The 16,432-nt window shown below is 45.2% G+C and overlaps 1 protein-coding gene across 3 annotated transcripts in view; it reads left to right on the forward strand.

Moving 5' to 3' along the window:
- pappaa (pregnancy-associated plasma protein A, pappalysin 1a) overlaps positions 1-16,432 on the forward strand; it is a 125,792-nt gene that overhangs the window by 10,513 nt on the left and 98,847 nt on the right. For all 3 annotated transcript variants that reach the window (XM_036967895.1, XM_036967896.1, XM_036967897.1), the window contains exons 2-6: positions 207-1,308; positions 8,460-8,605; positions 8,890-9,183; positions 10,298-10,490; positions 10,799-10,920. In XM_036967895.1, the coding sequence (XP_036823790.1) occupies positions 207-1,308; positions 8,460-8,605; positions 8,890-9,183; positions 10,298-10,490; positions 10,799-10,920 (1,857 nt within the window). The remainder of the gene's footprint in view (positions 1-206; positions 1,309-8,459; positions 8,606-8,889; positions 9,184-10,297; positions 10,491-10,798; positions 10,921-16,432) is intronic.

Genomic DNA, 16,432 nt, shown 5'->3' on the forward strand with positions numbered 1-16,432 from the left:
ACCCTCGCTCTTTCTTGCTCTCTTTCTATCTTGCTTGAGTGTTGTTCTCTTTAAATTAAATGAAGGTGTATCTTTGCTGATGTAGTCAGGACCTTTCTGAAAGTCAAAGCTTCTTTCTCTCTTTTTCTCTATTTGTCTTACCATATCTCTCTCTGTCTCTCTATCTAATGTTAACTGACTGTCCCTCTCTCTCTGCTCTCTCCCAGGTCTGTACGATAAGTGTTTCTACGCCTCCAGCGACCGGGGTTGGCTGCTGGGCATCCGGGCGGTCAGCGAGCAGGGCAACCGTGACCCACGCTTCTTCTTCTCCCTAAAGACGGACCGTGCCCACAAGGTCACCTCCGTCCACTCCAACGCCCGCTACCTGCCCAACACCTGGGCCCACCTGGCAGTCACCTACGACGGCCTCTACATGAAGCTCTACGTCAACGGCGCCCAGGTGGGCGTCAGCCGTGAACAGTCGGGCAACGTCTTCAGCCATCTGACCAAGAAGTGCAAGGTGCTGATGGTGGGCGGGAACGCTCTGAACCATAACTACCGGGGGACTGTGGAGAGGGTAAGTCTGTGGAGGGAGGCCCGGGGACAGAGGCAGATAATCAGGGACATGCAGGGTCACGAAAATCCTCAAGATGCACCTCTGCTGGTGATCAGGGAGACCTTTGAACACCCTGCCCGGAAGTGGCTGACGGTGAAGGATGGGAGCTTCCCCCAGCCAGACGAGGGTTGCAGCAGGGTGGGGCAGGCTGGAGTAGGGGTAGGAGAAGGTGGAACTGGAGGGTCTCTGGACACTACCCTGGAACCCCCGCCCTGTGGTCAAACTGTCTGCGACAACGTGGAAGTGGTGACCAACTACAACCGCACCTGGACCTTCCGGAAGTCCAAGACGGTGCGTTACCGTGTGGTCAACGTGTGGGACGACGCTCGGCGCCGGCCCACCGTCACGCCTCGTCAGATCCACTTGCAGCACCAGCAACTCAACAACGCCTTCGCCGTCTACAACATCACCTGGGAGCTGAGCGTCCACAACGTCACCAACTCCTCGCTGCGCCACCGTCTGGTCCTGGCCAACTGTGACATCAGCAAAGTGGGTGACGAGGCGTGCGACCCAGAGTGCAACCACACGCTGACGGGTTTAGACGCGGGTGACTGTATTAGGCACCGTAGCCACTGCCCTCAGTCCAAGCAGGGCAACGGGGTGTGCGACCCCGAGTGTAATTGGGACAACTTCTTCTACGACAACGGAGACTGCTGTAACCCCAATGTGACGGATGTGACCAAGACCTGCTTCAACCGCTCCTCTCCACACAGGTCAGCTCTCTGTCTTTGTCTTTCTCTTTGTCGCTGCTTGATGAGTCCTAAACAAAGATATAGCCTGGCTCCAAAGTTGGAGTCGAGGTTTCTCACAAAGCATGAAATGATGTCGAAAGGAGATTTGTATGTACTGTACATTTGATCTTCAAGTTAGGATTTGCCCGTTTTTCAGGGTCTAGTCAACAGTTTTGTGTCTGATTGTTCAATCGTAAGTACTATCAAGTACTATATATGTATGTGTACCTGACATGACATTCTGTGCATGCTACCCTCACCAACACTGTTATTTTTCACTGCTATGATCCATTGTTGTCATACATACACACTGTCTGGAGTGACTCACATAACTGCACACATCTTCTCATTACACAGTCAGTCAGGACACTGATGTGAGGTTTTGATACACAGTCTGTCAGTTCCACTGTCTCCTGGCTGGCCCTCTGTGAGCAGAGTGTAACTCTACCCCCGGCAGTGTGTGTGGCCCAGCAGGGTGTCCTCTGGGGCCGCGAGTCCAATCTGGCTTTAAGACAGACTCAATCCGCATCCTACACTTGGGGGGGGCCAAACCAACGAAACACACTCTAGTGACCCCGGGAGAGCCCAGATGGATTTTTTTCTCTCCTCATTTTTCAACTTCTTTTCTCTCCCTCGCTCTTCTCCGTCTATCCGCTGCTGCCCTAATGAAGCTAGATTGATTGGAAACAAGCGAGATTGGAAACAATTACACTCTAGAAAGACCAGAAGGGGTAATTAGAGGTCAGAGGAGAGTGACCAGCATCACTTTGCTAGCAGCAGTAGGGACTCATTTCAACGTAGTACTACTCTATCCAGGAAACACCCAAGAGACATTTTTGCAGGGGAAGTATATCTCCCTTGGAGGGGGGGGGGGGGGGGGGGGATGACGACACTTCTCTGCACCATTACTGCTCTTCTCTTTAAGCCTCTTCAAGAATGTTTTACCTCAGAAAATCATTTTGAAGTTTGATTACTGCAGGGTTGTGGCGAGGAACAGTTTGATAGGGTTACTGGGAGGAGATGCGGTGGCCTCCACTGATCTAGTACCTGCCAGTATCTGCAGGATTCCTACTCTGTACAACAGAGGATGACTGAGCAGCGTTGAGAAAAACAGTCTCTGGTTCATTCTGGAACTGCTTTTTGTCATGGACCTTGAGGGGCTCCAGTAGTAAAGCATTGGATTTTTCTTGGCAGGCGTGACACTCAAACACAGAGGCCGGAGACATTTTGTGGCAGTTGTAGGGGGGTCCTTGTGGTCTTGAAGTTCTCTCGCTGCCTGGAAAAAAAATCGACCAATGTCAGATGCTCGTAAATGTTTTTGGACGCCGTCGTGCTAAAGAGAGGGCGGGGGGGGGGGGGGGTGAAAAAATCTCCAAATAGGGTTATTGTGGGGATTATTTGTGTCTTTCTGATGTAGCCAGAATCAAGGCACTAGGCTGTTTTCTATCATTCTCATTGCTCAGGCCTGGAAGCACTGTCTCGCTGGCACTCTCTCTGTATTTAAAACGGCTGCTAAACAACTCTGTGTGAGGCGACATCAGAAAGCAAAAGCAGGTGGGTTTGCCATCTCTTCTCTCCCCTCCGTTTCAGTCATCATTACAAAGTCATTCATCAACAATCAGCCTAGACGGCTTCTCTTAGAAATCAGCTATTGGCACACGCTTACAGTCCCTACCATTCAAATATCCCTGCAGACGTATGAATGATGGGCTGTTGAAAGGGGGGATAAGAGAGATTGAGAGAAATTAAGTAAGAGAGAGAGAGAGAGAGAGAATTCTTAAGTTGATAAAGAGAAGCTCCCCAAGTGCTTGCTTATTTTGGTTTGATTGTGGTATGTGGAGGACCACACTACAAACATTATTCAACATTCCTCGTTAATTGTGGAATTCTGGATGAACAGCGCGCCACATACGCAAGGGAACAATGGCTGTGAGGTCCTGCGTTTATTTTTGTAGCCCTCATGCCTGTTACCACTTAGTGTGTTTAGGAATCTGGCTAGCAGGGTACTGTGGTAGGCCGCTTGCGCTAGCTACTCTTCTCTGCAGTCCACAGACAGAGGTTCCTCTGGAAATACCAGCGATAATACTTAACACTCCCCCCTTCGCCGAAGGAAATATTTTTCATTGTTTTCACAGGCCTTTGTTGTTATGCTGTTTTACGGTTATGCCAATATTTTTCATGGGATGACATTCTTACTTATGTCTGGTACTGTGCTTAACGGTATGTGAATTTCTGAGGTAAAACAACAGTAAGTATCCTTTGCGGAGAGTAAGAGGAAAACATGGTCTGGACACTGACAGCTCTCTTAGAAAAATAAGCGGATGTTTGTGTTTGAAACACTAAAAAGAGACATTCGAACGCAACTCAGTTGAATTCCACATGTACAATACACAATCTCAATATGCTACATCCTATAGACATGTCTTTCCTTCCACGTAAATGGTTCTATCTAGATTTACTGACATACAGTACCTGTTGCACAGGATCTACACAGGGTGAGAAAAGAGGCCGTCACGCCTCTGGCCCAGCTTCGTCAGGGATGAAGAACAATTTGTTCCCGCTTGGCCTCTCTGCATGTCACTGTCTCGCTCCCTGGCACAGTGGCAGGTTAATGGTCACACCCACACATACACACATGCATGCACACACACACACACACACACCCACACACACACACACACACACACACACACACACACACACACACACACACACACACACACACACACACACACACACACACACACACACACACACCCCCAGCCCACTCCCCTCCTGTCTTTCTCAATGAGTGTATTCTCCTAGGACCATTGAGTTGGGTGCTTTACAATCTGTCTTCTAAACCCTAAGCCCTGCAGCTCATAAACCAGGCCCATGTTAATGGCTTCACCCTAATGGAGTGGCTAGGGCGTAAAACTAGCTGTTAGCACTCTCCCATGAAAGCCGTAACACCCTTGTAAATGCACCTGTTGGTTGGTTGACCCCGGCCCGGACTGAGTTCACCTGCACTCTGTGTGTTCGTCCCCACATGTCATCAGCCAGTACTGGGAGGGATGCTGAGATGGGGTGAGGTAGGGAGGGTGGGCCACAGAGGGGGGTGATGGACATCAATAGGGTCATTTTGGTCAGGGTGTGGGGCAGAGAGGTGTTGAGTAAAAGTTTAAGATTGGCCTTTTCCATCTACCTCAACTGAAGAGTTAGGAAAGACAGAAGTACTGTTATTGCTATCACCACCATAGTTGATTTGATTTGGGAAAAACTCCCAATCAGGAGTTGATTATAATTTACATGGTTGAGATGGTACAGAAATGTTGTACAGTGGCAGTCACATGGAAAACTGTCATGTTGAAATTTACACACACAAATTTCAGAGGTGGGGGGGACAACACATTTTGAAGGTGGTCCCCCCACCTCTGAAACCCAAGTTTAAGGTCATGATTGGTTGGTATGGACACACCACCAACACTATTAAGAGTGTTGGTATAAACAGAAGAACTTCAAGCAATGGAAATTATATAATGTGTTTGTAGGCTCGGCCCTATATAGTCCGTACTGTACTGTAACTCTGTAACTGTGGAAATCCCAGTTGTCTAGCTCTGCTGTCCAACCTTTGAAATTTGAGTGTCAACACTTGGTCTTATGTACTGTATGTTGTGTCTTCCTTGGAAGGTGAAAAAACACAAAATATTGATGGAGAAAAAGAGCATGAGTGTGATAATAAAGGCAGGGATGAATGATGGCTTTAGGATCTGTGGTGTTGACCGAGTCGATGACAGGAGAGCTAAGGATTTCTTGGCTGTAAGGCTGCCAACTCACCACAGCGTTTCACACTCAGCAGCCCCAGACATATGTATACGAGGCACATTTATGGGCTTATATGAATTATATATGGGTGTAAATGGATGAAGTCATAATCCTCTATTTAATATGTATCAGATATACAAGCATTAACACAGCAGTTTCAGCGCTCATCACACCCCGGACTGCCTAGGAACAGATGCCCGCTGACGTCTGAATTTAGTGAAGTTACATTTTCCTTCTTTTTCTCCTCTCGCCTCTACTCTCTGAGGGTCTTCTCGCAACGTCTCTTTCTAAAATCTAGATTCTCTTCCCAGGGCATGCATAAAAAGTGGAGTGTTTAAATGAATGGAAAATGTTGTCTCCTCGTGTGGCTCGTCCCTTATGAAAGTGCAAGATGAGGGGCTAGAGGCGAGGGATAGAGGATGATGGGTAAGGGTTAAGGGTAAGCGATGAGGGGAGAGGAGCGCTGAGGGGGATGAGACTGACCCTCAGGTCCTAATTTGGGTTATACCAGAGACAGGACATCCTTAGAGAAGGGACTTGAGGCCAGGGAATGGAGAGAGGGAAGGCGGATGGAAAGAGGAAGAACCGGAGGGAGGGAGAACGCAGAAGAGAGAGGGGGAGAGACAGGGAAAGTGAGAGAGCGTGTTAGAGAGGGAGAGAGACAAAGTCGATCGCATGACTGGTCCAAGACTGGCATACTCACTCCCAGGGACGACACTGGCTAAAGTGATGTCAGACAGCCACTGCTCTCTCCCCTTTCTCAACAGCATCCCACTACATCAAGCAGTCAATTACTTTCCTACAAAGCTGATCACATATTTATACACACAGAAGAGTGCAAATCCATGCAACACGACAGACACACATGCAGCCTGGCCTGTTTTTATGCAGTCATGCTAAACCCTGCTGTTTGTGCGCCGGCCAAAGCCATAGCCTGCATCCGTCCATCCAGTCCACATCTGATGTGTGTTGTGTTGTTGTAACGGAGCCAGTGCATTAAAGCTAATTGAACTCAGATCAGATGGGTTCTGATCTACAGTAGTACTGCTTTTATCTGTTGCTGACTTACTCATCTCGCCATTAAACCCCCCTGATCCTTTTCCCCCCTCATGCACGGCGGCCAAAAAGCCGGACAAATATTTTCAGAGGAAATAATGAAATTCCTGAAATGATTAGGGAGAGGGACATTATATCATGTGCTCTCTGTAGGTCTGGGCCTGGTGCTCGCCTCTGCTCTCCCATAGGCCATGGAGGACCTTTCCACTATGCCACCCCTTTATTCCAAACATACCTGGCCCAGCCCCTGTGGCAGGAACTAAACTAACACAGCATCCTTATCCTTCCTCACCTGCTGGTCCTGGAAGAGGCAGATCAACAGCAACAGGGGATTGTGAAACAGTTCAAGTGCTTACAGTACTTTAATTAACAATACTGACATACTTGACCAGCCCCTGAAGAACTTTTTTACATTGCTGGTAGACAGTACAGTTATTGATATGTGAAACCCACAATCAGATGTAGCTACAGATCTTTTGTAAAAGATGTACATTGACGTCAAAGGGAGCAGAAGGGTACATCTTGTCCTCCTATACCACACTCTAACAGCTGTGGTGTGCCATAACGACATGTACTTCCCCCATCTGCACCCCTTGGTTTGGCCCAACCTCCTATAAAGCCTTCATTATGCTGTCCCGACGCTTAACAAACCATATCCTAACATGTCACCTGCCACGATCAGTCACTCCAATTATACTTTATGACACTCCAGTGTCCTCCACTCCTCCAGTGCTATGGATGGTAGTCCAGCCTATATTTTGATCCACTAAGGAGGATGACATACTGTACTGTACCTTGGCCGGCCTGGCACCAATGGTTTTTACTGCAACTGTTTCCAGGCTCTTTTTCTTCTTCTTCTTCCTTTTACGATGTCCTCATTTGTCACGTTTATTGTTCACGTTTATGGCTGCCCGCTTCGCCCTCGTGCTCCGTTGCCCTCCTTCCCCGCTCATGGATTCTCTCCCTGATTCTGAGACCTCCTCTCCTCTTCTTCGCTTTGCAAATCAAATTTGTCACATGCGTCGTTAAACAACAGGTGTAGAGTAACAGTAAAATGCTTACTTATGTGTCCTTCCCAACAATGCGGATAAATAATAGATAAATAATTACACAAGGAATAAATACACAATGAGTAATGATAACTTGCCTATATACATGGGATACCAGTACAGAGTTGATGTGCAGGGGTACGAGGTAATTGAGGTAGATGTGTACATATAGATAGGGATAAAGTGACTAGGCAACAGGATAGATAGTAAATAGTAGCAGCAGCGTATTTGATGAGTCAAAAGAGTTTGTGCAAAAAGGGTCACTACAGATAGTCCTGGTAGGTATTGGTTAACTATTTATCTAACTATTTAGCAGTCTTATGGCTTGGGGGTATAAGCTGTTCAGGGTCCCCTCCAGACTTGCTTTACTAGCCATGTGAAGCAGCTAGGACTCTTTCAAATTAATCGTTCATATAATTACATAAAATATAGCAGGTCAATTTTCTGCCATCGTCTCCCCCTGTAGATATAAATGGTTTTCTCTTTGGCTGGTCGCCTATAATGCCATGGTTTAGAACCAGACATTATAGAAGGTGTATATTTTGTGATTCTTACAAACAAGGAACTCAAACATGGGTGAAATAAGGGTCAAAACATGAAATGCAACTTGTTCTACTGCATGTTTGTCATTCTGATTCGTGATGATATATCAGAGAGCAATGTTTTTCTAGTTCACCTCCAGTTGCCCTTGTGTTCACAAAAACAGCTGACAACTATGAACTGAAGAAACTCATATTTGCAACGTATTACTTTCTCCTTTAAGACTTCACTGATCTTGTCAATAGGATTTGCCAAGACCAAGAGCTTGATTATTGAATAAGGGTTTTTGACATGGGCAGAGGGAAGGGGGACTGACAGTTTCATGGGGTGGATTATGTGTTCTCATATGACATTCCATGTCCACCTCTTGCATAGTATTAGCCAAGCACGGTAAACACATCTCAATCAGACCTGCTCAAGGTGGGCTCTAGACTACCTATATAAATTCTGTTTCAATCTGATCAGAAGCCTGTCTCAGCTCCCAGAATGATCTAGCTGCCTCTTTTCTTAAGGGTCTATTGTTGTCAGAAATGTTCAAATTCTTCTTCAGAAATAGGAAATAACTTTGCTCCAGGGCCCATTGTAAATCTGAAGTATTTGAGAAATGAACTGGCTCTCATTCCTAGGAACTACAGTATATTGTTTAAGTATCTCTCTCTTTCTGTCTATCTCTCTGGTCTCCAGAGCCTATTTGGATGTAAAGGAGCTGAAAGAGATCCTGAATCTGGATGGCTCCACTCACCTGAACGTCTTCTTTGCCAACTCGTCTGATGAAGACCTGGCTGGAGTCGCTACTTGGCCGTGGGACAAAGAAGCATTAACACATTTGGGTAAAGACACACACACGCACGCACACGCATGCACACACACACACACACACACACACACACACACACACACACACACACACACACACACACACACTCCTCCTGCTCAACAGCCTCACATTGTTGATTGGGAGTAATTGCAGTCTCTCTACCTCCGCTCTGACAGGGAGGAAGGTGATAATGAAGCTGTGTGGGTCGATGAATAATGCATTGTCTCAATCCCACTCCAGCTTCCAGTACTTTCTAGTGTGAATAGGTGTTTGTCTGTGTCTGCTCTCCATTTGTAGGTGGCATTGTTCTGAATCCCTCCTTCTACGGCACATTTGGTCACAACCACACCATGATCCATGAGATCGGCCACAGTCTCGGGCTGTACCACGTGTTCCGGGGGATCTCAGAGATTGAGTCCTGTAACGATGCATGTCTGGAGACTGAGCCCTCTTTGGAGACAGGAGATCTGTGTGAAGACACTAACCCCACGCCCAAGTACAAGCACTGCAGAGACCCTGAGCCTGGCAACGACACCTGTGGGCGTCGTCACTTCACAAACACACCGTACAACAACTACATGAGCTACGCAGGTGAGATTGCACTGCTCACATACAAGCACAGAAACACACACATGCACGCACACACACGCACACATACTGATGCACATACACACACATTCATAACCACACATACAAACAAGTGCACACTTTATGACACAGATAAACAGGCACACACACATGATGTACGCATGCACAAACACGCACACACACACACACACACACACACACACACACACACACACACACACACACACACACACGCCATACAAACATGTCTAGATCGTCAAAAAACCCATCACACTCTCCACTCCCTTACTCAGGGTTGTCACTAGTTACCACAGCCACAAAGTCAAAATTATCGCTCAACCTCGCTTATTTCTACAATTTCTCTTCTTAAAATCTGATTTTGAACCTAACCTTAACCAAACTGTTAACCTTATGCCTAACCCCTAACATTAAATGAAGACCAAAAACCTATTTTTTGTTTTTATGATTTTTTACGATATATAACTTTGTGGCTGTGGTAACTAGGGATAACTTACAATCAGAAATAAACACAGAGCACAAACAGATGTAGGGTCTGAATTTTATCACCCTGTTGCAGGAGAACTTCCCTGCAATGCAGCAAATGTACAACTTGTAGTTTATTTGAGGTTTTAAAAGTATTCTGAAGTTTGTTATTTCCACTTTGAAATTTCAGAAATGTATCAACCCCTATTATCCACATAATAATTCACATTTCCTGTTGCTGCAGGATTATTTTCCTGCTGTAGCAAACTGTCTCAAATTAAAATTCTACATCTGTAGGAATGTCCAACCATACAGTATGCTGACCCTGAGTATGTGTGCCTTGGCAGGTGTGGAATGTAGCAAGGACATTGCATTGGAAAAACACACTCAATATATTCTAATGTATGTTCAGGTCATGGACCTGTAGAGACTTTAAGAATATCTCTTCTCTTAATAACATTGCTACAGACTATGTATATACCAGACTGTATGTATACATGTACATTACTTCTAATGGCTTCCCTAACCTTGCCCTATTGGTTAATTCAACCTTTAACCTTTAACCTTAGTTTACGTGAATACATAATCTACAAACCATCATATTAAACTTTCTGATCTGATCTCTTCCACGTAGATGACGACTGTACGAACTCTTTCACCTCCAATCAAGTTGCCCGGATGCACTGCTACCTGGACCTGATCTACCAGACGTGGCAGCCCGATCCCAAGCCACCCCCTGTGCCCATGGCACCCCAAGTGGTGGAGCAAGAGCATGCCGCCATTACCCTGGAGTGGTTCCCGCCTATTTCCGGCCACTTCTACGACAGGTGAAATTAGCTGGACGAATGGGGCAGGCTGCACAATGGGGATATTTTTGCATTGACCTCCACTCTGCAAAGGACCTGGAGATATTTTGGATAAATGGGTTGACTGTCTGTTTGGATCACATCTAGATTAACACCTCTCTATTTTGACTGTATCTAAGTGAGTAGTACCTGCATGTCTGTATTTAAATGAGGGCCAGTCCAATTGGACTGTATCTGAGTTTGTTTCCATATAAACTGTATCTAAGTAAGTGTGTTTCCATATAAACTGTATCTAAGTTGGTTGGTGTGCCTGTCTGTTGGTTTCCTAGAGAAGTGGGATCAGTGTGTGATAAATGCACAGAGGGCCGGGTACTGATGCAGTACGCATCCAACTCCTCGTCCCCCCGACCCTGCGCCCCCTCTGGACACTGGAGCCCCCGCGAGGCCGAAGGTAAGCAGCCAGGTCACCCGTGATACAAGTCAGTATTCAATGTCCATCCATGTCTGAGGACTTCAGAAGATGACGTTGGAACCGGCCACTAGGGGCAACAGTGAGCGCTGTTACCTTCAAGTAGGTTTTGGTTTTGATAGGGCATTGTGGACAGGGATGACGGATGGGTGTAAGCATATGCCTCTGATTCCAAAGGTTGCCCGTTCAAATCCAGCGATATACATTATTTTGTGTATTTTTGTTTTAAGCCTATCCCAAACCTTAACCCTTACCTTAACCATTCGGAGTTGATGCCTAACCGTAAGAATTTGGATATAATGCCTGAACTTAATCCTAACCTTAAAAATGTGTGGTTAATGCCTTAACTTAACTTTAAACACTTAGAAATTTGACATTTGCAATAACTTCAAAATTTGACGTTTGACAAACATGGATGAATGTCTAATTCTGACATGAGACTGTGAGAGCTGGTAGAAGGTAAGACCACTATATCCTGGGTTATTTATTACCACACATGTCTGTCTGTCTGTTTCTCTGACTGACTGGACAAACTCAGGGCCTACTGTAGCCCACTGGCTCTCATCTCTGTCTCACCCAGGCCAAAACAACTTACCGACCTCATTTACGTCCTCCATTCATCACTAAAACCTCTGTAAACTTCACATCTCTGTGTACTTCTCCTTACTCACTTCATTTACATTTACTCGCCTGGATTCTAACCATCCTACCCCAGAACATACAGCACATACAGTAGCTACTGTGTACCACCCACCCTGCCTTATAAGACATGCCCATCAACCCACCCACCTCCCACACCTCACACACATTGTCAATGTAACCCCACCCTGTCAATAACACACCTGAACTTCTTCCTCCTATGAATCTTCCTTCTGTCAAATCACCCCTCCCCTCATTTCTCTCGCTGATAGTATCTTCCCCACATTATCAAATCTCACTATTCACTCTAAGCCAGTATCTTGCTTTATTTGGCTTCTGAGTCAACTCTCAAACATGCTAATCATATGGTCGCAGAGTCGAGCCCCAAAGATGCAAATTATTCATCTGAGTCACAGCCCTTGACACGAGCTGAGAGATGCAGAGGGAGTGAAAGTTGAGCCTGCATTCATAAGGGAATGGAGATTCCGTATCCCAGAAATCCCAAACGTGGGCTCACAGCGACAGGCATGGTGGGAACTGGGGAGAGCTCTTCTCGGATCATGTATGTAATGTAATTTTCCCCATTTGTTATCAGGGAAATTGAGGACAGCTAATGCTACAATCAGCAGCATTCCCAAAATAGGATGTATTTTTCTCCCCCTCTCTCCCCCAGCTCATGCAGTGGATTTTAGGGAGGTGGAATTTGGCCTTTATAAATAGTCTGCACAGCTGTGTACCTCTGACCGCTAGCTGGTTCTGGCAGCTGCAGTAGTAAGCATTGTTCAGAGTGTGTTTCAGTGTGTATTTCAGTGTGTGTATCTGTGTGTCAGTAAATCTGCCATTATTATCACATACCAAGTCTAGTGGAAGTTAAATTCACAGCTAACAGCTATTACGACTAGAGCAGTACTAGATCAGTCTATTCAATCTAGTCTAGATATAGAGATACAGAGGTCTTAAAACTCTCTCCTAGGTCCTCTGATAAGAAATCAACTGATAAGGAATAAATGACCCCTACTGGTATGTTGATAGAGATGCCACGATGGCAGTTCCCCAAGCTTCAAAGTTATTCCATTGTTATTGTGAACTCATTATAAAATGCTGCAGTCTTTCAGGGTCAGAGCGAGAGACTGTAGAATCCAGTGAGATCTGATCAGCTTGGCAGGTGTCCGACAGCACATGGCTAATAATGAGCCCAGTGACTCATTGGGCTCGGGATCAGACGGGCGCTAGAACGGTGTGTGTGTGTGTGCGTGCTTGTGCGCGCTTGCACACGTTTCTGTGCGTGTGTCTGTTTGCAAAGTCCTTGCTCCACACAGGCTACAGTGTGTGTGAGAGGCATGTCTGGGCTTGTCCGCTGTGCTGTGTATAAACCTCTCTCTGATTTCCCGATTGGGAGCTCTCCATGTTAGCAAGCAGCAGAATTCCACTCCCCTGTTTACACGCCGATGCTAGTCCATCACAGGCTCCTAACAGCTGGCTTTGTGTGTGTGGTGTTGTTGTGTGTGTGAGCGCATTGTCTCTGCAGAAGTGACAGCTTATGGCAGTCAAGTAACTGTCACCCACAGACATCCCGACGATGCAAGCAAGCATAATGCCAATACCATTAGTGTGTGTATGTGTGGTTGAAGTATTGGTGTGTGTCAGTGGAGGCTGGTGAGAGGAGCTATTTAAGGATGGGCTAAATAGTAATGTCTGGAATGGAATAAATGGAACGGAGTCAAACATGTGTCTTCCATATGTTTGATGTGTTTTATACCGTTCCATTTATTCCATTCCAGCCATTGCAATGAGCCTGTCTTCCCATAGGTCCTCCAACCAGCCTCCACTGGTGTGTGTGTGTGCGTGTTTGCAAGGGATGGTGGGCATGTCCAGGCATGTGTGTGTGAATGGGCATGTACAGGCGTACATGTGTGCGTTTGTGCGTGTGTGTGTGTGTGTGTAACACGCCTGACACCTGTCAGTCCCGTGGCTTGTGTCCTCACACCACAGGAAACCCTGTCGTGGTCAGAGAGAGAGCTGGAGCACCCCTAGTAAATCTTTACTGCTCTAGACCCACAAGAAATATGGCTGGGGGAAGAGGATGAAAAAATTGAGCGAAGAAACCATGTGGAAACCACCCAAGATACTTAAGTGAATTGCATGTGGTTCATGAGGAGGATTTTGCAGCTGGTTGGAACCAGGAGAATGTGTGTATGTACGTGAAAGACCTGGGATGTGTGTGCACACATGTAAAGTATACAGTGCCTTCAAAAAGTATTCACACCACTTGACTTTTTCCACATTTTATTGTGTTACAGCCTGACTTTAAAATGTATCACTGGCCTACACACAATACCCCATAATGGAATTATGTTTTTAGAAATATTTAGAAATTCATCAAATTTTAAAAGCTGAAATAACTTGAGTTATAAATATTCAAATTCTTTGTTATGACAATCCTAAATATGTTCAGCAGTAAAAATGTGCTTAACAAGTCACATAATAAGTTGCATGGACTCACTCTGTGTACAATAATAGTGTTTAACATGCTTTTTGAATGACTGCCTCATCTTTGTGCCCCACATTATCTGTAATATTCCTCAGTCAAGCAGTACATTTCAAACACAGATTCAATCACAAAGACCAGGGAGATGATCCTCGCCTCGGAAATAAGGGCATCTATTGGGGGATGGCAAAACATTTTTAAAAAGCCGACATTAAATACCCCTTTGAGCATGGTAAAGTTATTATTTACACTTTGGATGGTGGATCAATACACCCAGTCACAACAAAGATACAAGGAAGGAAACTGCTCAGGGATTACACCATGAGGCCAGTGATGACTTTAAATATTAAATTATACTAGAGAGCGTACTTAGATCATGAGCTGCTCTTGACTGTTGGACTTGAATCGTTCAAATCAAATCAAATCCAATGTTATTGGTCACATACACATACGCAATATTTAACAAGTAATATCTATCAATTTCACAACAAATACCTGATACTCACAAATCTAAGTAAAGTAATGGAATTAAAAGTATATAAATATATGGATGGGCAATGTCCTTGCGGAATAGGCTAAGATACAGTAGATAGTATAGAATACAGTATATACATATGAGATGAGTAATACAAGACAGTGACTAGTATTCCATTTATTAAAGTGGCCAATGATTTCAAGTCTGTTTATGTTGGCAGCTGCCTCTCTGTGCTAGTGATGGCTATTTAACAGTCTGATGGCCTTGAGATAAAAGCTGTTTTTCAGATAACACTGTTAAAGGAAGAATATATCCTATCGCTAACAAACAAGACTGAACGACTCAAAATTTCCCCAGTTTATGCTCTCCAAATGGACGTTTGCTGTGAGGGCAGAGATGCACATGCATTGACTTATGTTTGCTATACATGAGGGGGATGCTATTAATGAGGACATATTGTTCTGTCTCACATTTCCCGAGCATGAAACGGCACAGGGGATGTTCAGTGTCCTGCGTGGCTATATTGACGAAAAACAGATTCCATGGGATTAAATGGTGGGCTTTTGTACAGTTGGGGCTCAATCTATAGTGGGCAGGCCTCTGCACTCTAGTTATGAATGTGTCTCCCTCTGCCATTATGGACGCATTGTATGATACACGGAGAGCAAGTGGTGGCAAAAGAGCTGAACACAGAACTGAGATATACTGCAGCAGGTAACTTCGATTGTAAACTACATTTAACCACATCCACTGGGCACACACCTGTTTGCAAAACTAGTTGGAGATCAGAGCATTGAGAGAGGAACTGTTGTCATTAACAATGGATGTAAAGAAAAACAGACTTAGTTGACTTTCTTTGTAATGTATTTGGGAAACTGAACGAACTGAACTCAAGCATGCAGGGGAAATACAAAAACATTCCTCAGATGAGTGACCGAATCAGTGAATTCAGAGGAAAGAACTCTTATTGGAGAGAGAGTCTTTCAAAAGCGAACCATGCACCTTTCCCTCGGCTGTGCATGTTTCTAACGAAAACAGCATCAGTAAGTGTCCCACACGAGTGATGACTGCTCACCTCCAACACGTGGAAGAACACTTTGGGACCTACTTCCCAATCCGTTTGACTGTGATCCTGGTCCAGTTGACATTCCAGTAAGTGAAATCGAACAGCTGATTGAGCTGTCATGTGACCGAATGCTGCAGAAAACACGATGGAGGAGTTTTGGTTCCTGACACAAAGGGAATACCATAACTGGGAATTTGGAAATCTCCAACATCCGACTTCATTGCGTTCATGACAACTGGGAACTTGGGAAAAAAAGAGATCAGACTGGGAAAAATTGTATTGAACGGTCATCCAACTCGGGAACTCTGGCCACTTTCTAGAGGTCTGACTTTCCGACCTGAAGATCACTGAAGTCATGATTTGAACTCGTATTTTCTGAGTTCCCAGTTGTCTTGAAAGCACCATAAAACTCATGGTATCCTTCGCCCGCTCACATCTGTGTGAAGCTGGATTCGGTGCTGTCTTAAAGCCAAATATCAAGCCAGGTTGGATGTGACAGCAGAGATGAGGTGCACACTGTCAACCACGCCCACAGACTTTGAGAACCTCCGACACGACATGCTTCAAGCACACCCATCTCATTAGTGGTGGTGAGATAATATACATTATGTTAAACTAATTTGCTATTGACTGTCATAGCCCCACAGTAAAAGTATGTGATAGTGAGTTGAGAAGACAATCAGAAGTACTGTTAGAATGTTTTTTTAAATTGACTGCCATAGCTCCAAATAATCATTGGCTGTTAATTAGGCCTACATCATTTTTTTTCACATGGTTGGGGTCGCAAAACCTTTAAGATAACAAATTGGGATCGTGGGCCAAAAAG

The sequence above is a fragment of the Oncorhynchus mykiss genome, chromosome Y (genome assembly GCF_013265735.2).
Source record: "Oncorhynchus mykiss isolate Arlee chromosome Y, USDA_OmykA_1.1, whole genome shotgun sequence".
Taxonomy (NCBI): domain Eukaryota; kingdom Metazoa; phylum Chordata; class Actinopteri; order Salmoniformes; family Salmonidae; genus Oncorhynchus; species Oncorhynchus mykiss.